Below are 23,916 nucleotides of genomic sequence, written 5' to 3' on the forward strand. Positions count from 1 at the left end.
TGGCTTCAGCCAAATTTTGAAAGACATACAGGAATAAGCTAGTTGAAACAAGGTATGAAGAACCATGGAGATGTAAAGAAAATGTGTTGTGTAGAGGAAAGAGCAGATAATGTGGAATGGCTAGGACTTAGGGAACATGAGAAAAGATGGCCTTCAATAAGGCTAGAAAGGTAACCAAGGACCAGGTTATGAAATGTCTTTTATCCTGAATGTGTTGGGCTAAAGATGGAAGCCCGTCAATGTGTTTGAGGTAGGGCAAAGAAATAATCAGAGTTGCATTTTAGAGAGATTACTTGTCTCCATTGGGAAGAAGATTGAAGTCTAAGATAGAGGGATCAATGTAGGGAGACAGTTGTGCTTTAATCTTGAAATTATGATGGATTTAACTAAAATTGGATACCATGAACACATTGGAGAATATCTGGATAAAGAGAAGAGCCAGAATAGGGTCCAGGATGATTTCTGGATAGGATCTGCCTTGAACAACTGGTTAGGTAGTGGTAGTAGTGTGCAAGATTGGAAACCCTGGAGTTTGTTGAGGAAGGTGATTGTTAAGGTTTGGACGTTTTGTTGATATGGGGATCCAGAGGTACATAGTAGGTAGTTATACGTAGAGAGGTTTGAGTTAGTGAAAAACAGATTTAGAAGTCACCAACAAAGTATAAGAAAAAGTCTGCTAATGTGGATTGACAAGAGAAAACAGATGAGAAAAGAACCCTGGGTGATACCAATATTTAAGTATTGGATAGAATAGGATCCCATGAAGGAAATTTTAGAGACAGTAGAGTCTGAAAGTTTTTTTATTGAATTTGGCAGTAGTAGGATATTGGTGACATAACCAAAACACTAGAGAAGCTGTTTTTAAGGAAGCCAGATTTAGTATAATTTTATGTTTGAATGTGCATTAAGGAAATGAATTCTACCTCTTCCTAGACTAGTTGGGAAGCTTGTGTACATTGTGGGGGTTGTTTTCTGGTTTTTGGTTTTTAAAAAGATCTGAGACTTGATTGCATTTAAAAGGTGATGAGGAAAAATCTAGTAGAGGGGAGATACTTGACAGAGCTAAGCCCAGAAAAGAACTGGAGGCAATAATATCCAAATCCAGGCTTCTTCTGTACATACCACCTGTAAACCATCCTAGTTATATGTTTTACATCTGTGTTTTAAACATGTTTTGGAAAGTGAATCATTTTGTAAGTTGTGATCATAGAAGTTAACAAGTACAATAAATTTTCTATCCGAGTTTGCAAAGGTCTGTTCAACTACGTTTATGTAGCAGAACAGCCACAATTGTAAAACTGCCAGCTAGAGTCCTGGGTCCTAAAGCAGACAAGAAGGTGAATTTTTCTTCCTTCTTTCTGGGGCATGGCATTTACATTAGCCAATTTTTAGTTTTAAATAGCACCTATTATAATGTAATATAATGTACAGGGATTTCATTATAGTAGTGTTTGTTACAGCAAAAAAGCTGGGAATTACCTAATATCTGTCATTTATGATTAAATTAATTATGTTGTAGCCGTACAATGGAATGCTGTAACAGCCGTGAAAAAGAATAAAACATATTTTTATGTGCTAATGCAGAATGATTTCCAAGACAGTACTGGGTTTATTTTTTTTAAAAGGGAGGCAATGTGCCAAAAAAATTGATGTTTCCTTTGTTATTTTTTTTAAAAGCACACATGAAGGCTTTGTAGATACATAGAATAATTATGAAAGAATACACAAGAAACTGAGAACAGTGGTTACTTCTGGACAGTTAGAGTCATTAGGAGACTTTATTGCATACCTTTAGGAATAGTTTAATTTTTCTTTTTATTTATTCAGTAATATAGACTTTTATGTCTATATCACCTCTGCTTTCCTTGTGTTTACTCTTGTTTTTCCTTAATTTTTTAGCAGGATGCTTAGCTCATTAAAAGCTAAAAATTTTTCTTTAAGGCCACTTTAGTGCATCCTATTAATATGTGTACACTTCCCATATGTTTTCATATTTTTTAGAGATTTGGGTCATTATGTAATAAAGCAAAAACATTTAGACCTTGGAGGAAGTCAAGGCCCATTACAGTGAGTAAAACAAACCCACCTTTTAATCTTTTGACCTAGGTCAGCTTCCCAAAGTGGTTTTATTTTTCATAGTTCTGTTCCTTCTCCCACTTCTGAATCAGGATTTATTAAAAACTCAGAGGTGACTGAGTTTTGTTTTGCTTTTTGTTTTTCTAGTTAGTGACTCAATAGAGGTAGTAGTTACTATGAATTTGTTTATACATAATCTGTAAGTTAGAGAGGTATGTTAGTTAAGGCTGCTGTAACAAAGTACAATAGACTGGGTGGCTTATAAACAACAGAAATTTATTTCTCACAGTTCTGGAGGCTGGAAGTCTGAGATTAGGGGGCTGGAAGTCTGAGATTAGGGTGCTGGCATGGTTGCATTCTGGTGAGGGCCCTCTTCTGGGTTGTTAACAGCCAACTTCTTGCATCCTCACATGGGGGAGAGAGGACTAGAGAGCTCTCTGGGATCCTTTTTATAAGGTCATTAATCCCATTTAAGAGGGCTTCACCCTCATGACTTAATCACCTCCCAAAGGCTTTACCTCCTGATACCATCATATTGGGGGTTAGAATTTCAACATATGAATTTTTGGGGGACACAAACAACTGGATATGTTCATGAATTGCTTTGAGTGCATGATTATTTTAAATTCTTAATCTAAATAAAATAAACAAGTCATTTTGAGATAAACTTAAGAATGCTTTTCTTTTGTCTGAGAGTGGTGATTGGTGTTATTTGTCAAATAAAGGCAGGCATCTTTTGTTTTATTCCTAAATACTCATTTTGTTTTAATTGAGACAATATTTATATATAGTGAAATTCACACGTCCTAAGTACACAATTTGATTGGTTTTGATAAATATATACACCTATGTAATCTACACTCTCACCAATATATAAAATACAGTTGACCCTTGAAAAACGTGGAAGGTAGGGTCACTGACCTCCATGCACTCGAAAATCCACACATAACTTTTGACTCGCCCAAAACTGCTAAACTACACTTAAGTACAGCACACTTTCCTTAGGCATTAATTACACTCGTCAAGTACTTAACAACTAAAAGCCTGCTATTAGATGAACTATCTGTTTAGTTATGTACCTAACCAAAATTTTTCCATTATATTTATTGTAAAAAATCTGTATGTCAGTGGACCCTCACAGTTCTAACCTGTGTTGTTGAAGAGTTTGCTGTAGTTCCATCTCCCCAGAAAATTCCCCTGTATTTCTTTCTAACTCGCCCTATCCCCAGCTTATATTTTACTATAGATTACATTTGCAGTTATTGAACTTTATATTAATGAAATCACACCATATGTATCTTTTGGGTCTGACTTATTTTGCTCAGTATAATGTTTCTGAGATTCATTCACATTGTGTATATAAGTACTTTGTTCCTTTTTATTGCAAAGAAGCATTCCATTTAGTTTTAAATCCCTCTTACTGTCATTGTATTGAATACATCATAGCTTATCTACTGTCTTAGAGATGGACATTTGGGTTGTTTCTAGTTTAGGGATGTTATGAATAAGGCTGCCATGAACAGTCTTTGTGCAAATATTTTTGTGGACATGTGTTTTTATTTCTTTTGGGTAAATACTTAGAAATAGAATTGCCAGTTTTCCAAAGTGGTTGTACCAGACATCATTTTTTAATTTTTACTTTTATCAAAGTTATACACGTGTAGATTTTAGAGTCAAATAGTTCTGCAAAACTTATTACCAAGAGCAGCAATCACCTACCTCTTTTTACCTTCCTCAAAATTATTACTTTCAACTTTGAGCTTATTCTTTTGGTATTTTTCTCCATATCTCTAACTTTTATGTCTGCTTCTTATATTTTCTTAAGTTTTAGGCATTATCCACAGACTGCTTTTTATGGAAGTTGTGGTCTTAACTTTCTCCCCCTACCCTCATTTCAGGCCTCCACCACACACAGCCTCCCTTGTCTCCCTCATACACCTGGTGTGCTCACCTTATTATCACTATGAAAATGCTGCCTCTACATACATTTTGTTTTCTCCTTTACTTTGCTTTCTTATGTATTTATCTTTCGTTCATTCTCAAATTCTTGGCATGTTTAACCTTTTGCTCAGTACCTTCAGACACATCAGAAGTTCCATTTCTGACTCTGCCACTTAACTGGACAAATTACTTAAATCCTCTGTACTTTAGTTTCCTCATCTATAAATTGGGGTATAATAGTACAAATTTTCAAGGGTTATTGTAAAAAATTACTTAGGAAGTAAGTACAAAGATCTAAGAATGGGATTCTACACATAGTGTTCAATAAATGATAAAAAGGTTTTGATTTAGCCATTAAAACAATAAAATGTCTTTCCAGCCTCAGAAATTGTAAATGAATACATTTCATTTTCTTATAAATTACACAGTTCTGAGTAATTTGTTATAAGCAACAGAAACGGACTAAAACATCATCTAAAAATTACTTGTCTTCTAGATGTTAAGACACATACATCACTGGAGACAATGTTAGTGTTTTGAAATGTGTGTTTAAGATGTTGGGAAACAGAAATGCTGCACCTACTTTTTGATACACCTGTCTAGTACAGGGGTTAGCACATGATGGATTGGCCAGTAAATATTTTAGGCTTTATGGGCCACATAGTTTCTGTCAAAACTACTCAACTCTGCCTTTGCATTGTGAAAGCAGCCACAGATAATCTTGAAACAAGTGACTGTGACTGTGTTTCGATAAAACTTTATTTACAAAAACAGGCAGCAGGTTGGATTTGGCTTACAAGATGTTGTTTACAGATCCCTCCTTTTGATGACTTTCCCCAGTATAATAAAAAAGGTTTTCCCAAGTAATCACTGTGAAGTATGATTAATTGCAGCACTGTTAAGAGGCTGGTTAAGATTTTACTAGTTCTTCCCGGCTTATACACATCTGTGAAATCTTATGATTTCCATCAACATAAAGATACCAAGAAAAGACATCAGTAACATATGCATGAGGCAAAGTTGGGAGTGAATGTTTTCTAAGATCATTTTATCTCAATACATCAGACTGGCCCAGAACCTAAAAAAAAAAAAAAAAAAAAAAACAATAAAATGTCTATGTTGTGATGTGAAACACATTCCTAGACTATTTTTAAGTGGGGGAAAAGGGCAAGTTCTATCAAAAACTACTGTTTGGCTCCCTACTCCTACCGTTTTCCCTTCCCAAATCCCCAGAGAAAGACGAAGGATTAGAATGGTGTCCACCTCACAAGACATACTTAAGAACTGTTAACTATTCCTGTTAACAGTATTATCCACTCTATGCCAGGTTTCATGCTAATAGACTCCAGAGATACTACAGTGAACAGAGCCAGCATGGTATAGCGGCATGTTTGGTTGGCCTTGGAAGCTAGCCTTTGAATTATTTCCTTCTGGGAATATGCAGTTCATTCATACAGGAAACAGTTACTAAATGCTTGCTCAATCCGTGGAGGATGTAATGATATAGTACGTGAGCAAAGGCATCAAGAAAGTACACACCAAATGTCAACCTTTCCTTTTGCCTAATGTGTCGTATCATGCATTGCTTTTTCCTACTCCATTATAATATATAATATATAATTTTTAAATAATATTAAAAAACAATTTATAATTTTTTTATAATATATAAAAAAATTTACTATGCAAAGTTATTTCATTCATGGGAAAGGAACTCATAATTTACTGTAAACAATAGCACTTAAAGTCTGAAAGAATTTATAGCAGTATGCATTAGAAGCAAATTATCCCTAGTATATGAATAGAGCTTTAGTACCAAAAGAAATCTGAAGCTTAAGTACAAAAAGAAATCTGGCAGCTAGATTCTAGCTCATCAGAAAGCAATAAATCTAAATATATCTGCAATAAAATGTAACTGATAATATGGCTAAAATTTTCTGTCAAATTTCATTGTCTCTCCAAAATACTGACCGTAAGAGGATAAGATGATAGATTATAAATTAGAAACATGTTGTTCTGTTAAATTGTTTTTTCAACAGGATTCTTGGGATGGCCAGCATATTCCAGTACTTTTTTCTGTTTTTTGTGGTTTGTTAGTGGCAATATCCTACCATCTCAGCCGACAAAGCAGTGATCCGTCTGTACTTTTGTAAGTGAAATCAATTGTTATTGAACTAAAGAAATTTTTTAAAGTTGTCATTTCTTTCAAATAACTTCCAAGATGTCTTTTTCCCAATGCCTTTCCAAAGTAGTATTGGCCTAATCTATATTAGATTTCGAAACATATTGTTAATTTTGGGTCATTCTAGTTGTTGGCCAAGAATGTTTGTTAGTTTTTTCCCTCCCAAGTATTAATATTATGTTTTAATAGAAATATTTTCACTGCATGCTTATTTATGGAGTCTGAATCTTGTTAGAATTTATCGTTTGCTAATGATTAAATATACTTGGATCATTTGTTTTTCTATCATAAACTTTACTTGCCATTTGAATTACTGGTTTTCAGATTATATGTATACGTATTTTCTGTTAATTATTTTCTCTTAATTTTTTTAATGTAAAGCTCTCTGGTGCAATCCAAGATTTTTCCAAAAACAGAAGAGAAAAATCCAGAAGACCCTCTGTCTGAAGTAAAAGATCCACTGCCTGAAAAACTTAGAAATTCTGTTGTAAGTTTAGCTTTTAAAATCACCTAAAAGACTCCAATTTTAGACAGTTGATCATATTATGTAATGAACACTCTTTTGTTTTTGTTTTGGCAGCTGGCCAGTAAGAAGATAAAATGAACACTTTTTAAAAGTATTTAGTAATTTGAAAAGTGTATAGTTACACTGAATAGATTTAGTTACACATTGTTGATTGCTTTTATTCCAAATTTTAACATAAAAAAATGCTCATTCCTCAAACTTGGTTTCTATGTAGAACAGTATGCTAAAGATTCATTTTTAGGTCAGGTGAAATTAAGTAATTTCATTGCTCATAAATTTTTAACCCTATTCAGGTTAGAGTAGGATCTGAAAGGTGAATATTAACATAAATTAGATTCATTTTATTGTTATTGTTCTTGTTGCTAAAAACTGTCCTTGTAAGTCATTTACTAGTCTTTTAGGGTGTTTTATTTCTCAAGGGCAGTCTGAAAAGTGTGTGTGTTTTCCAGGTTGAAAGAGAGAACAATAATTTGTACTAACTTAATATACTTAAGTAAATGCAGTAATTTAAAAAAATTTCTAATTTAGTGAATTATAATGTTGCCTGTATTCTTTTAGTAACTATTTGAAGAATGAATTCTATAGATTCATGTTTGTTTTATGGAACAAAACATAATATGTTCTTTTTCTCAGCTTTATTTTAGATTGTTTCCATTTGTGACTGAATTTATGTAGGTGTTGAATTAGACATAATATTTACTTTCAGTGGACTTGAGCTGTTCACATAGTCTCAAGATATAATTTAAACAATTTTTTTTTCTGACTTTAGCTTCGTGTTAGCAGAGGATGTTTCATGTTAAGTATAGTAGAATATTCTGAATCTGGCTTGTAAGCCTAAATCTAATGGGTTAATTGATGACCAGAGATATTAAGAGATTTCTAGTTTTAATTATAATCCTGAAATAATTAAAATCTAGTTAGTAAGATAGGACATGTGCATGCAGTTTTAAAACTTCAAAAGACCAATGAAAATATAACTTATCAAGAGGGACAAATGCCTGTATCCAAAGGGAAATACCCCTATAAATGATCTGGAAACTTAAGTACCTTATTTCCTTTTCCCCTATTTAAAGTAGAACATACAGACCAATGGGGGAGAAATCTTCATTCTAAAAGACTTTATTGTGATGTGTTATACAGCATGCAGAACTAGACAAATTGTTTAATTTCCTTGGTACTTCAGTGTCAAACCAAAATATGAGGAAATTGAATAAGAAAATAAGATCTATCATAGCTAATTATTATGTGTAAGGAATATCTAGAAATGCTAAAGAGTATCAATGAAAAATTATTTCTTAAACTTTGCCAGCTGAAAATAAAGGGAAGATTTAAAAAATTTTTTATGTAATTGTTTAGTAATTCTTTTTTTGTTCCACAGAGTGAGCGTTTACAGTCTGACCTAGTAGTATGCATTGTAATTGGTGTGCTGTATTTTGCTATTCATGTAAGCACAGTGTTCACAGTATTGCAGGTAAGGAATCATTTCGTTCTCTTAATTAAAAAAAAAACTTTGTTTGGACTCATTTCTGATTTGGTTGTAATGTTTGTCCACTGAAATATGTGACTTATTGTTTGGTTTTAACAGCAAATATTTATTTTCTCATGCTTTTTCTGGTCATGAATCTGGGAGTGGCTTAGCTGGATGATTCTAGCTTAGGATCTTTTATGATGCTGCATCATCTGAGGTTTGTTGCTGGCAAGCCTAAGTTCCTTGCTGATACCAGAGACCTCAGTTCCTCTTCATGTGGTCTCAGCATAGGCTGCCTGAGTGTCCTTATGAAAATGGCAGTTGGTTTCCCACAGAGCAAGTGTTCCTAGAGAAAGAAAGCAGAAGACAGAAGTTGCACTGTTTTATATCCTGATATCAGAAATGACATACCACCACCTCTTCTATATTCTGTTGGTCCTGGTACAGTGTGGGGAGGGAACACAAAGACGTAAATACCAGGAGCAAGGATCTTGGGGACCATTTTGGAGGCTGACTACCCAAGCCACCCTCTGGCCTCCATGATTCACTTCCCTTCCACATGCAAAAACCCCTCCTACCTGCTTCCCCTACTCCCAAGTTCTCATTCCAGTACAGCTGGAAGTCTAGAAGTTTATCATCTAAATCCAGTCCAGGTATCGGTAATTCTCCTCAGGTGTTGTTCCTTAATTACAATTCCTTAAGGACAATCCCTGTCATCTGTAGGCCCGGTAATTACCATGTTTAATGCTCTTCATTGTTTTGTGTGGATCATATTTCCGTATGGTGTCATTTTGCTTCTGCCTGAAAAATTTCCTAGTACATTCCTTGTAGTATGAATCTGCATATTTTCTCAGCTTTTGTATTTCTGAAAAAGTTCTTATTTTACCATTGGTTTATAAAATTTTAGGATGACAGGTTTTTTCCTTTTTCTGTCAGTGCTTAAAGATGTTGTTCCACTGTCCTCCCTTGCATTATTTCTGACATAAAATCTGCTGTTATCCTTATGTTTATTCCCCTGTACATAACTTGTCTTTTTTCTCTGCTGCTTGTAAGATTTTCCTTTTTATCACTAGTTTTGAGTAATTTGATTATAATGTACCATCATGTAGTTTTCTTCATGTTTTTGTGCTTAGGGTTTATTGAATCTGCAGTTTATAATTTTCATTAAATTTGGATAATTTTGGCCATCATTACTTCAGATGTTTTTTTGTCTTCTCCCCCTGCCCTTCCCACCCCATCTCACACCCACACTGCCTCATGGACTCCAGTTACATATATCCTAGGCCTTTTGAAGTTGTCCCACAGTTGACTGGTGCTCTTTTCATTTTAATTCTTTTTTTTTTTTCTTTCTGTTTAATTTTGGAAGTTTTTATTGATATGTCTTTAAATTCTCTAATCTTTTCTTTTGTAATGTGTAATTTACCATTAATCCCATCTAGTGTATTTTTCATCTCAGATCTTACAATTTTCACCTTTAGAAGTTGATTTAGATCTATTTTTAAATATCTCCCATGCCTCTATTTAACTTTTTGAACATATGAAATTCAGTTATAACTGTTAATGTCCTCATCTACTAATTCTAGCATCTTGTATCACTTATGGGTTGGTTCTGATTGATTTTTTCTTTTGCTCATTATGGGTCCCAGTTTCCCTATTCTTTATAAGCATGGTAATTTTTGATTGGATGCCAACATATACATTTTACCTTGCTGGGCGTTGGCCTTTTTTGTTTTTCTAGAAATATTCTTGAACTTTGTTCTGGCATACTGTGAAGTTACTTATTAATGGTTATCCTTTCAGGTCTTGCTTTTAAGATTTCTGAGGTGAGACCAGGGCCATGTTTAGTTTAGAGCAACACCCTTTTGATCACTCTGCTCATTGCCTTGTGAAACTTGAGCTTTTCCAGTCTGGCTTGTGGGAATAGGCCCTCTTCCTAGCCCTTTGTGAATACTGGACCTTTTCTCTAATCTCGGCATATGGTTCTTTCCTGGCCTGAGGTAGTTTCCTCACATGCATGCACTGACTGGTATTACCCTGAATACTCAAAGGGGACCTTCTGCAGATCTCCAAAGTTCTCTCTCTGTGCAGTTTTCTTTTTGGTACACTGTTTGTCCTAGTTAACTCTAGCTGCCTTGATTTTTCCAGACATTCAGCTTCATTTTCTTAGTTCTGGGAGTACCTGGCTTTGCGTGGGTTCCCTCTCCCTGTACCACAACCTGGAAACTCTCAGGACAGTGAGCTGGGGCAGTCATAGCACTCACCTCATTTTTTCCCTTTCCTTCAGGATTCACAGTTTATTTCCTTATGTCTTGTCTGTCGCAAACCATTGGGTTATATATTTATTTTGTTTTGGTTGTTTTATATGGGAGGATAAATCCCTGTTACTACATTTGGCCAGAAGTAAAGGTTTAATTATTTAATTTTATTTAACATTTTTGCCTGTTTTTCTTCTCTTTCAATTTGAACTATTAATTCTTGAATACTTGTGAGCTGAGTAAGGACCAGTAGTTGGGTCTTCAAGGCACTAATGGAGGCTCCTTCATGTCCAAGAGGTTTCAGAGTTTCGAAAGATATAACTTTTAATTTGTATATTTGAACAGATATACTTGATTACCTCTTTTGTGAATTTGATCATACGTAAGAACTCTCTTCTAAATAATATGCCAAGCAAAGGCATAAACAAAGGAGAATACTTTTTTTCTTTCATTGTGCTCTTCTCTCAGACTTACAGTTTTACTTAGTTCATATTCTTTAGCTTTACTAGTTAAAACAATTTAATACATTGCTCCGAAAGTCACATAGAACATTCTTGGAGTAAGAAGCAATACAACTCAGGCTACTCTCTCATTATACAATAGTGTGAGACACCAAAGTAGGTAGTTAACACATTTAAAAATATCTGTAATATATGGACAATCACTAACTTTCATGGCTGATTTAGTCAGAAAAAAACTGCATAACATAGAAATGTTAGCTATAGACAAATGTTTAATTCTTAGATTCTAAAATTAACTTTGCTGTTCTCCATTATCAAATGGGAAATTGAACTAACAAATTAGAAGTTCTACTATGATTCTTTAAATCATTCCTAATTTTCTCAACTTTTTCTTGTAGCCTGCTCTCAAGTATGTGTTGTATGCATTGGTTGGCTTTGTGGGATTTGTCACCCATTATGTGCTGCCTCAAGTTAGAAAACAGCTCCCGTGGCACTGTTTCTCTCATCCTCTGCTGAAGACAGTGGAGTATAATCAGTATGAAGTTCGAAGTAAGTATTTCACTAACACTGTTCTTTTTAATACTATGAGTTTTCCCCTTTACTATGCTGATAGATGTTTGAATTAAATAAGTATCATCAAGCAAAACTGTGGCTTGTGTTTCTTGTTTGAAGCTATTAATGAATTAAATCTCTTGCATCACGCTTTAATTTCACATGAAGTGTGTCAGTGCTACAATGCCAACTTACCATAGAAAAAACTTCTTCCTTCTCTGAATTGTTCTTCACAGCCCTCTCATTGGTGAATGTCCTGTGTATGTTTATGACTTCTCTTTCCCTTCTCTACTCCCAATCAGTTTTCCTTGCACTATACAGACAACCCAATTCTCTTTAAGGCCTCTATTTGAAATATTTAATTTAAAGCGTAAGGAGAAAAGAAGGGTCTTTGTTTCTGTTTCTGCCATAGACACTGTGTTCTACCAAAGAGGAGTATAAAAGGGTTGATAAAGTGAAAAGAAGTTAAAAACATTTTGTAACTGCTGTTATTAGTTCAGATTGGTATAAAGTATCAAGTAACTCAAAAAACAGACAGAAGGCCAGTCTGCTTGGCAAGCTTCTTCTTTGCTACTGTAAACACTGACTTGTTTTTCTTGTTGTAAGTAATCAATTCTTGTTCATGGGCCCTGTGACCTATAATATACTATACTTCCACATTGTAGAGAAGTGATAAAATCTATACCTGTGTCATCCCCTATTATATACCAGTCATTAAATAAGCCAACTGTTTTCCCTCAAACTTTTTTCTTCAGTTAGTGAATTACTGTAACACTATAAAGAGAGTAATCACTTAATTGTTTGAAGATGAATTAACTTTTTAGGAGAACTCGGGAGCCTTCAAAAGCTTTCTATACCAAACTTAACTACATTCTCAAAGAAAATTTCCTGGGCCTTTTAGTGAAATTGATTGAAGCATCATGTTGCTATAATCTTGATCACCAATTTGATCCTGAAGAGATAATTTAATTAAACAAACACTAATGTGTATGCTGCAGTAAGAGTACTGTAGACCTTTTGAAACATATGTGCTCTTCTAATATGGAGAAATGACATGAAACTGTGTAAGAATCTGTACTGGCCCATTTCTGCACATCAGGAAGATAACTCAGAATGAGATATTTTTTTGATGGTGAGCTATTCGAATTGCTTTCATATGTTAATCATAGCACGATATCTAATGTATTTTAAAGATAACAGTTTTCATTAAGATAAATCATTGATCATATTGTTTATTTTTGATCTTAACAAAACATTTAGACTAAATTTTTACAATTTTGAATCAGTATAACAGTTTTGACTTATTGAATGTACTAGGTTATAGCAAACCTAGTACTTGGTTTTAGCAACTGAAAGAAAAAATATGACTTATTAGAGCACTTCCTAAAGACAGGTGATACTGTTTTCAGATAGCTGAAGAACCATGTTTTAAGTCCAGTATTGAAGTACTGGAAAAAATATTGGTAATGAAAATGACTCATGAAGTGTGTGGATTCACATATATCATGTTTTCGTATCTGTTCTGAGACATTATATCTTAACATCTGTATGTATGTATGCATGTATGTATATATAAGCATCTTAAAAAGATAATATAATAGGTCATTAATTTATTTTGGTTGGAAGGGGCAGCCTAGTAATCTTCAGTAACCTTTTCTCTGTTAAGTTATAGGCATAAGTGAGAAAAAGTTATGATTAAAAACCTAGGCTTCAAGAATTAAAGTTTAAAATGAAATTAATCTAAAATTAAGTCATCCCTAAATTGCAAATTTGTGTCTCAGAGTTCCTAGAAGTTGACAGTTGATTAAAAGTACTGTATTTCTTACATTTTTATTTATAATATGGAGTTAAATTTAAGTTGTAAGATTTTTCTTTCTCATCATATTGCCAAACCACTTTGTGCATTAGATGACATGTGACCTTCTTGACTTATATTGCCTTGTTAGATGCAGCCACTATGATGTGGTTTGAGAAACTTCATGTGTGGCTTCTTTTTGTGGAGAAGAATATTATCTATCCATTAATTGTTCTCAATGAACTTAGTAGCAGTGCAGAGACAATTGCTAGTCCAAAAAAACTGGATACAGAGTAAGTACAGTAGTCCTTTAATCTTAAGTCTGATTATTGGAGGCTTTTATAAGCAATGTCTTGTTATTGATCAAGTATCAAATAATCATTGAGTGTCTCTTCAGTGCACAGCACTGTGAGATAAAAATTCAGGTGAAATTTTGTATTTGATTTCCCTTTTTTGAATATTTCTGCTCTTGACATATTCACTACTTCAGACATCTGTCACTGAGTTTTTGAGAGGACATTTATTAAATAGGGCTAATTTTTAGTATTAGATGGCAAGTTTGGTAGATGGCTCTTTTTGTTTAGTGTGTAAGTGATGCTGTATAGGTTGGTCAGTTGCCTGCATGGTCATCCTGTAGGCCTACCCACTAGAGTAGGTACATGTTGTGAGCAAGTGTTAATATATGTTTAATTAAATGGCTAAATGCCATTAATGTTAAAGCAATCGAAATATTGAGAAACTAAAAAACCAGATGTCAGAATAACAGTACTGTTTATTTTTTAAACATGCTTATTTTATGTAAAAAATAAGAATCAATACATACTATTAAAGGGGAATATTATGCTAGTCAGTTGCTTTTAGGATGTGATTTGCTTAGCTAAGTAAATCATTTTTAGAAGCATAAATTTGATCTATATATTGTAATTTTTGTAAATTAAATGGTGATTTTTCTAAAGTTAGTAGATTTTCTAATGTTTTCCATCTTGAGTTGATGAGTTGTATTTTCTTTGTATTATAGACTAGGTGCTTTAATGATCACCATTGCTGGTTTGAAGTTGCTACGATCCTCTTTTAGCAGCCCTACATATCAGTATGTCACAGTCATCTTTACTGTGCTCTTCTTCAAATTCGACTATGAAGCTTTTTCAGAGACCATGCTGTTGGATCTCTTCTTCATGTCCATACTCTTCAGCAAGGTAATTTATTACTGAAAGGAATATCCCTGTCTGTAAAAAACTATCTCACTATGTAATTTGCTACTTAGTGAGGATTATGCCCACACCCCATGGGTTTTTTATCCATTCATCCGTTTATGGGCATTTAGGTTGATTCCATCTCTTTGCTATTGTGAATAGTACTGCAATGAACATGGGAGTACAGGTGTCTTTTTGATATATTGATTTCATTTCCTTTGGGTATATACCCAGTAGTGGGATAGATGGGTTGTAAGGTAGATCTGTTTTCAGTTCTGTGAGGAACCTACATACTGTTTTCCACAGTAGCTGTACCAATTTACACTCCCACCAGCAATGTAGGTGAGTTCCTTTTTCTCTGCATCCTTGCCAGTATGTGTTATTTTTTGTATTGTTGATAATAGCCACTCTAACTGGAGTGAGATGATACCTCATTGTGGTTTTAATTTGCATTTCTCTGATAATTAGTGATGTTGAGCATTTTTTTCTTGTATTTGTTGGCCATTTTGTATGTCTTTTTTAAAGGAATGTCTGTTCAGGTCCTTCACCCATTTTAATTGGGTCGTTTGGTTTTTTTGGTGTTGAGTTGTTTAAGTTCCTGTATATTCTGGATATTAGCCCCTTGTCTAATGTGTAGTTGGCAAACACTTTCTCCCATTCTGTATGTTGTCTCTTCACTTTGTTGACAGTGTTCCTTGCTATGCAGAAGCTTTCTATTTGATGTAGTCCCATTTATGTATTTTTGCTTTAGTTGCATGTGCCTTTGTAGTCTTACTCAAAGAAATGCTGCCCACTCCTGTTTCCTGTATAGCATTTCCCCTGTGTTTTCTTCTAGTAGTCTCATAGTTTTGGGTCTTAAATTTAGGTCTTTGATCCATTTCAAGTTGATTTTTGTGTATGGTGAGAGATAGGAGTCTAGTTTCAATCTTCTGCATGTGAACATCCAGTTTTTCCAGCACCATTTGTTGAGGAGGCTGTACTTTCCCAACTGTATATTTTTGGCACCTTTGTCAAAAATCAGTTGGCTGTAAGTGCGTGGGTTTATATTGGGTATCTGTATTCTATTCCATTAGTCAAATTGTCTGTTTTTATGCCAGTACCATGCTGTTTAGGTTACTGTTGTTTTATAGCATATTTTGAAATCAGGAAGTGTGATACCTTCAACTTTGTTCCTGTTGTTCAAGATTGCTTTCAGTATATGGGGGCTTTTGTGGTTGCATACAAATTTTAAGATTGTTTATATTTCTGTGAAGAATGTCATGGGTGTTTTGATAGGTATGACATTGAATGTGTAGATTCCTTTGGGTGATATGGGCATTTTGATGATGTTAATTCTTCCAACCCATGAACATGAACTTTCCATTTATTTGTGTTCTCTTCAATTTTTTCACCAATGTTTTAGTTTTCTTTGTAGAGATCTTTCAGTTTCTTCATTAAATTTACTCTCAGGTATTTCAGGTTTTTTGGTGGCTACTGTGAATGGGATTACTTTCTTGATTTCTTCTTTGGCTATTTCATTGTTAGCATATAGGAAAGCTATTGCTTTTGGTGTGTTGATTTTGTATCCTCACACTTTACTGAATTCATTTATTAGTTCCAGTAATTTTTTAGTGGAATCTTTGGGTTTCCTTGTATAGGATCACATCATCTGCAAATAGAGATAGTATGACTTCCACCTTTCTGATTTGAATGCCCTTTATTGCCTTCTCTTGCCTTATTGCACAGGCCAGAACTTCTAGTACTGTGTTGAATAGAAGTAGGGAAAGTGTACATCCTTGTCTTATTCCAGATCTTAGAGGAAAAGTCTGCAATTTTTTTGTCCATTCAGTATGATATTAGCTGTGGGTTTGTTGTACATGTCCTTTGTTGTGTTGGGGTACATTCCTTCTGTACCTTAGTTGTTGAGTTTTTTTTTATCATGAAGGGGTGTTGGATTTTATCAAATGCTTTTTCTTCATCTATTGTGATAATCATATAGGTGTTTTCCTTCATTCTGTAGATGCGATGTAACATGTTTATAGATTTTAGTATGTTGAACCACCTTTGCATCCTATGGATGAGTCCCATTTGATCATGGTGTATGATCTTTTTAATGTGTTGTTGGATTCTGTTTGCTTGTATTTTTTTGAGGATCTTCACATCTTTGTTCATTAGGGATATTGGTCTGTAGTTTTCTTTTTTTGTTGTGTCTTTTTATAGTTTTGGTATGAGGGTGATGCTGGCCTTGTAGAATGAGTGTTCCCTCCTCTTCAATTTTTTGGAAGAGTTTGAGAAGAATTGCTATTAGTTCTTTTAATGTTTGGTAGAATTTGACAGTGAAGCCATCTGGTCCTGGGGTTTTCTTTATTGGAAGACTTTTTATTACTGCTTGCATCTCATTACTTGCTATTGGTCTGTTTAAGTTTTTCAGCTCTTCATGATTCAACCGTGGTAAGTTGTATGTGTCCAAGAATTTATCCATTTCTTCTAGGTGTTCCAGTTTGTTTGCATATAATTGTTTGTAGTAGTCTCTTATGGCCCTTTGTATTTCTGTGGAATCATTTGTGATATCCCCTTTTTCATCTCTGATTTTATTTGACTCTTCTCTTTTTTTCTTCTTTAGCCTAGGTAGATGTTTATCAATTTTGTTTATCTTTTTGAAAAACGAACTCTTTGTTTCATTGATTTGTTTTTTGTTGTTGTTGTTTTGTTTTGTTTCTTTTTTTTTTGTATTTTTTTAATCTCTAACTCATTTATTTCTGCTCTGATCCTTGTTATTTCTCTCCTTCTACTGATTTGGGGTTTGGTTTATTCTTGTTTTTCCAGCTCCTTGAGGTGTAACATTAGGTTGTTTTTTTGGAGTCTTCTTTTTTGATAGTCATTTATTGCTGTAATCTTCCCTCTTAGAACTGCTTTCGCTGTATCCCATAGGTTCTAGTATGTTGTGTTTTCATTTTTGTTTTTCTCCAGAAAAATTTTAATTTTCTTCCGATTTCTTCTTTGACCCATTTGTTGTTTAGGAGCATATTGTTTAATTTCCATGTCTTTGTATGGTTTCTGGTGTCCCTTTTGTTGTTGATATCTAGTTTTATCCATTGTGATTGTAAAGGTAATTGATATTATTTCAATTATTTTTAAAATTTGTTAAGACTTGTTTTGTGTCCTAACATATGGTCTCTTCTAGAGAATGTTCCATGTCCTGCTGAGAAAAATGCATATTCTGCAGCTGTTGGAAAAAATGACCTATAACTGTCCATTAGGTCAAGTTGGCCTATAGTAGAGATTAATTCTAATGTTTTCTGGTTAATTTTCTGTCTGGATGATCTATTCTTTGCTGAGAGTGGGGTATTAAAGTCCCCAGCTATTTTTGTGTTGGAGTCAATCTCTCCCGTTAGGCCCAGTAGTAATTGCTTCATATAATTGCATGCTCCAGAGTTGAGTGCATATTGGTTCTCATTTTATAGTACATTCAGCCACTCTGCATGTTTTGATTGGAGCATTTAATCCATTTACATTTAGGGTTATTCTTGATATGTGGGGACCCATTACTGCCATTTTGCTGGTTTTTTTCTGGTTGTTTTGTGGATCCTTTTTTTCTTTTTTCTGGTCTTACTCTCTTCCTTTGTGGTTGAGTGGTTTTCTCTGGCTTTACATTTTGCTTTCTCACTGTTTATTTTTAGTATGCCTCTTCTAAGTTTTTGTGTTATGGTTACCATTACACTTACAAAAAACATGTTATAGTTGTAACAATTATTTTAGACTAATAACAACTTAACTTTGATATCCAAGAAAAAAGAAAAAACCAAAGCTAATTCTATGCTTTGGTGTCACTTCTTCCCACTTTTTGACAATTTGTTGTTTCAAGATACATCATTTATTTATTTATTTGTTTGTTTGTTTGTTTGTTTAATTAATTTTTTTTTCCAGAGCTCACATATGGTTTAATTGTGGGGAGGCTTGGAGAGGACGAGTCAAGTGTAGCATTTTTACCAAGTTGGCCTAAAAAATGAAACAGGATCAGGACATGACCCCTTCAGTGACAATTACAGTAAATTTCAAAATCCAAGCAGCAATTGGAATTTTTTTCAAGATATACCTTTTAATATTGCCTTTCTCGTATGATTGTAGTATTATGTTAGTGTCTTGTTAGTTTTGTCCTTTAGTTTTCATACTAAGGTTAAGTGATTTATTCACCACCCTTTCGATATTGGAGTATCAGAGGTTGTCTGTGAACTTACTTTACTAATGAATTGTGTACCTTCAAATGTTTCCTTGCTGCTCTTTAGCATCATCTTCTTTCAGATCGAAGAACTCCCTTTAGCATTTCTTGTAAAGGAGGTCTATTGTTGGTGAATTCCCTTAGCTTTTGTTTCTCTGGGAAAGACTATTTCTCCTTCATATTTGAAGTTTAGTTTTGCTGGATAGAGAGTTCTTGGCTGACAGTCTTTTTCCTTCAGCACTCTGAATATATCATCCCATTCTCTTCTGGCATGTAGAAGTCTTCTTCTACTGAGAAGTCTGCTGAGGGACATAATGGGGCTCCATTGAATGTTAAATGTTTCTTTTCTCTTGCTGCTTTCAGTATCTCTCTCTCTTTGGTTTTTGATAATTCATTTATGATGTGCCTTGGGGTGTCCTTGTATAGAATTTGACTGGTGACGTCTGAATTTCCTGTACCTGGATGTTGTCATCTTTCCCCATACTTGGGAAATTTTCACCTGTTATTTCCTTGAGTATGCTTTCTACATCTCTTCCTTTTTCCTCTCCTTTGGGTATGCCAATTATGTGGAGGGTTATTTCACTCGAGGGAGTTCCATTATTTGCTGTATTTCTATTTTATTTTTTCTTATTTTTTCTTATTTTTTCTTTTTGCTCCTCTGATTGGATAATTTCAGGTATTTTATCTTTGAGCTCACTAATTCTTTCTTCTGTTTGATTAAGCCTGCTGTTGGAGCTTTCTATTGAGTTTTTCTATTCAGATAATGTTTTCTTTATTTCTAGAATTACTATTTGGTTTTTAAAAATTGATTCTATTCCTTTGTCAAGTTTCTTGTTCTGCTCCTGACTTGTTTTCCAGGTATTTAATCTTCTATCTGTATTTTCTTATGACTCCCTGAACATCCTCTTATAAGAGGGTAATTCTGAATTCTCTGTCAGACATTTCATGTATCTGCTGTTGTTCTGCATCCACTATTGGTGCTTTGTTTCAATTGGTGGCAACATATTTCTCTGTTCTTCCTTGATCTTTGTGTCTCTACTTTGATGCCTAGGCATTTGAGAAAAACTGTTATCTGCTGCTGATGCACTGGGGAAGGCTTTTTGTGAGGATTGTTAATCACTTCTGGGTCTGAGCTATGTGGAAATTCCGGTCCCGGATGGGGTCTCTCCTGCAGATTGAGCCCCCTGCATTCTGTTGCCCTGACTGATTTCCACTGAGACCAGCTGCCCATGCTGTACCCAATGTTCCCCCTATGGGCCAACCTTTCTCCTGCACTCTGACTGCTTCCCATGTGGCAGGCTGTGTGTACATCCCTCATGATAACTCACTGGCCTCTGGGTGGCTCTCCTCTCCAGTCTCTTGTAGCCGTCTGCTCCTGTGAGGCCTGGGGGAATCCTGCCATGGACTTTGTGGCCTGTGGGCTGGTATGGTGTGCTCCAAAGCCCTCCTTTCCCCTGCAGACTCTAAGCAAGTTTACTTGGAGGGTGCTGCTGTGGCTTTTTCCAGCTTGTGTAACTGCTAGGCCCTGCCTACTTACCTGGCTGGCTCAGAACAATAGGTGCCATCCCTACACCCTCTCACCATCATCTCGCACTTTCACGAACTCGTGGGTCTCTCCTCCTCCTCCTCCAGCTCCAGGGGTTCCAGGTTGGCAGTCTTTGCTTTTTAATAGTTGTAAATTGGTTACTTGTGCGAAGGTGAGATTCTGGGAATTATCTATTCTACCATCTTGATAATGTCATTCTTTTAAACAGATGAAATGCAAATCTATGTCACTTAGCTGTCCTTGCTTAAAAATGGTGTCTTTACTGAAAAATAGGTGCAGTGTTTTGGCAGTTGATATATCTTTTCCTATTATGCAAATGGAAAGTAATTTCAATGCCATTTCCCTATTAGGAAGAAAATACATTTTACAGGGCTTTCATTTTCTAATTCAAATATCTGATAAATTTTTTACTGACAGTTTTTCTTTTCCTCTTACAGCTTTGGGAACTCCTTTTTAAGTTGCAGTTTGTGTACACCTACATTGCCCCATGGCAGATTACATGGGGTTCTGCTTTCCATGCTTTTGCTCAACCCTTTGCAGTACCCCGTATCCTTCTAATTAAAGTTTTGTAAGAATGGACAGTCATATCCTTGATGAGAATGTCAGTTTACAGGCTTAACCTTTCACAGACATAGAATATGTTACTGTGTGATAAATTATCAAAAAACAGTCTTTTAAGTCCAACCTGTACTGATTTTGATTTTGCAGCTTGCATTAACATCTGAGGCCCACAGATTAATCTGAACATGAGAAGAGTATTAGGTTTTGTATTTAAGTAATGCCGATTTAAAATTTTGTGTTTGCATGTGTGAATATTAAAGTCCAGGAATTTTTGATATATACAAAATGTGTTTAGAAATATTTTAAAATAAATGAATGAAGATACAAAACATTTTGGCATGATATGATTTTAATTAAACTTCTCTTTGAAATTTTCTATTTTCATCATTTCTTAAAAGTATTTTCTGAGTAACAGTTAAGGTTAGTGACCACATTGATTTTGAAATGCAGACTTTTGGTATCTCCAAATTTTTGTTTTAACCTTTTGGAAAATTAAACCCAAGCATCTCTTCCCGAGATTGATATATGGACTTTTACCAAATACATAATAGCAAATATTTATTTGGTTCCCTTCAAATGGTCATACCAGGTTGTACTCTCCTTGTAGTGTCCTTATTGGTATGCCCTTATGCTGTCCAGTGACACCCTCTTCTGTATTCCTCTGGCGAACCTCGTTTCTCTGTTGCTATAATCTAAATGTGTTTGTGAGATTTTCTTTTTTGGCATGTGTGCTCAGATGAACGTTAAGTTCCTTAACCAGTTTTCCATAGATTCAGCGATGTTGTTCATCCAGGCTGCTGTGTCAGCCTTCTTCTCTACTCCACTGAACCCCTTTCTGGGAAGTGCAATATTCATCACTTCATATGTTCGACCTGTGAAATTCTGGGAGAGAGACTATAAGTGAGTAAAACAAAACACTAGAAAGACAATCTTTATCTTTTTTACTAGGAAAAACTATTGACAACATTACTGGAAGTTATTTGTGGTTCATAATATGTTGTATTGAAATAATTTGCTAAAAATTTATAAATATTCTTAAAATTTGAAAATCATATTTTAAAAGGTCAGAGAAAATTACTTTTTATTTTCTGTCTTTTTCCTACTCATAAGACTTTTAAAAACATACTTCTAATTGAGTATATTCATTTTCGTATCCTTTTTCTTTCAGTGGTATTTCTCCAAATTATTGCACATTAGTAATACTGTGAAACTTTCTGCTCTACAAGGTTACATCATTATAACAGTCCTAATGAATTATCTCATAGTTTTATTAGTAATAGTTGGATGTTTCTAGAACTAAACTTTTTGTAGGTTATTTCTACCTTTTTGTGAAGGTAAGTTTTTAATGACTATCTTTGTACATGAAGTGTTTTCTCCATTTAGACTTAGTTCCTTAGGCTACCTATTTAATCTAATGCTTAGTAACTCTCTTTGTATGCAGTCTCTCCAAATTTCATTTAAGGAAGAATTCCTAAAAGGGGAATTACTGAGTTATGGAGATTTTACTATGATCAACACATTGATTTAGAAGGAACTTGTACTAACTTATAATTCTGCTGGCTTTCTCTACCTTTTTCTCTACATTTTTGCACATTGGTATATTTAACAGGTGAAAATTGTAGTCCCAGCTTTTAAACAATGAACTGGTTTGTGGGTTTGAAACTTTTACTGTGGTCCTTTATATGAAACCACACGTGGTGTTTCCCATTTTGGCGAATTTCAGTGTTTTTTATATCCTATTTTTTTCTTCTGGGCCCACTTTTAGTCCAATATAATGTTCTATGACAGCAGTTCTTAAACTTTTTGGTCTCAGAAACCCTTTACACTTTTAAAAATTATTGAAAATGTCAACGATTTTTTGTTTGTGGTGTTGTCTACCAATATGTACTGTAGTAGGGAAAAAAACAATAAATTTCAAATGTTCATTAATTTAGAAATAATGATATGTTCATTGCATGTTAACATAAATAACATTTTTAAACTAAGAATAACTGTATTACCCTTCCCGCCAAAAAAAGTAGAAAAGTGGCATTGTTTACAGTTTTGCAAATCTCTTAATGTCTGTCTTATTAAAAATTACCTGTATTCTCATATCTGCTTCTCCATTCAATCTGTTGCAGTATGTTGTTTTGGCTGAAGTGCACAGAGAAAATCCAGCCTCACACACTTATGTATTTGGAAAAGAAAGAAGCATTTTAATAGCCTTTTAAGACAATTGTGGATAGTTTTCTTTGATCCTTCACTAAAAGTCAACAAATAGTAGTTTCTTAAAAGTTAGTTGCAACATGGAATCTAAAACTGTATCTATGAACTTTTGCAAGTGTGTTACAAAATTCATTCATCTGTGTTGTACTTTGAATGGGTTTTTGCCCATGCATAACTTTGTGACATGATTTATTGGTCATTTGGAAAATATTGGTTCACTGAGTAATGTAGACCTTCCAAATGTTGACACATTTTATTATGCAATGTTTTTAAAAATGTGTTCACTAATATCACCACCAATCTCAAAAGAAAATTCTTTAAGTATTGGGAAGCTATTAAACTCATGGTGGTGGATGCATGTTTTCCAAAATTCTAATTTTTTGCTTGAAAGCTTGAATTTTATCATTGTCAATAGATATTGCCAATTGTTTTTCTTGAAATAACACACTCACTTTATTTTTAAGAAATATCTGTTAAATACCCACATTTGAATAATCTCATAGTTTCTCTATCAGCTATTTAAGTAAAAATGGTGTTCCAAGAAAAAAATTAGCTAGTTCAGCTTGTAGTTCACACAGTTGCACTAGTGCTTTCCCTGGAGACAACCATTGTACTTGAGAATCCAGCAGAAGTTTTTTATGTGTGTTTCTCATTTTGCCACACAGAATATTAAAAAGGCCTGCTTTGAGGGTTTGACATTTAATAAAATTAATAATTTTTATTTCTTCATTGGGGACCTTTTTAACTGAAACTTGATTTTTTTGTCTGTTTCATTGTGCAAATGTGGCAGTGAAGAATAGAACAGTTTGGTGCCACTGCCTTGATTCATGCTCAGGCACCCATGGTCCACCATCGCTTTTACACCATCAGTGCAGTTGTCAACATCGTGAAAAAGGCAAATAACAGCTCAATATTATTATGAAAATGGTTTTTATCTGGAAAACTCCCTGAAAAAGTCTT

At 34.3% G+C, this 23,916-nt stretch overlaps 1 protein-coding gene across 8 annotated transcripts in view; it reads left to right on the forward strand.

Annotated features, from left to right (window-relative positions):
- PCNX1 (pecanex 1) overlaps positions 1–23,916 on the forward strand; it is a 175,343-nt gene that overhangs the window by 117,817 nt on the left and 33,610 nt on the right. For all 8 annotated transcript variants that reach the window (XM_063091563.1, XM_063091565.1, XM_063091564.1 and 5 more), the window contains 8 exons: positions 6,054–6,163; positions 6,578–6,683; positions 8,101–8,193; positions 11,305–11,455; positions 13,405–13,546; positions 14,272–14,449; positions 20,628–20,736; positions 21,522–21,651. In XM_063091563.1, the coding sequence (XP_062947633.1) occupies positions 6,054–6,163; positions 6,578–6,683; positions 8,101–8,193; positions 11,305–11,455; positions 13,405–13,546; positions 14,272–14,449; positions 20,628–20,736; positions 21,522–21,651 (1,019 nt within the window). The remainder of the gene's footprint in view (positions 1–6,053; positions 6,164–6,577; positions 6,684–8,100; positions 8,194–11,304; positions 11,456–13,404; positions 13,547–14,271; positions 14,450–20,627; positions 20,737–21,521; positions 21,652–23,916) is intronic.

The sequence above is a fragment of the Cynocephalus volans genome, chromosome 3 (genome assembly GCF_027409185.1).
Source record: "Cynocephalus volans isolate mCynVol1 chromosome 3, mCynVol1.pri, whole genome shotgun sequence".
NCBI lineage: Eukaryota > Metazoa > Chordata > Mammalia > Dermoptera > Cynocephalidae > Cynocephalus > Cynocephalus volans.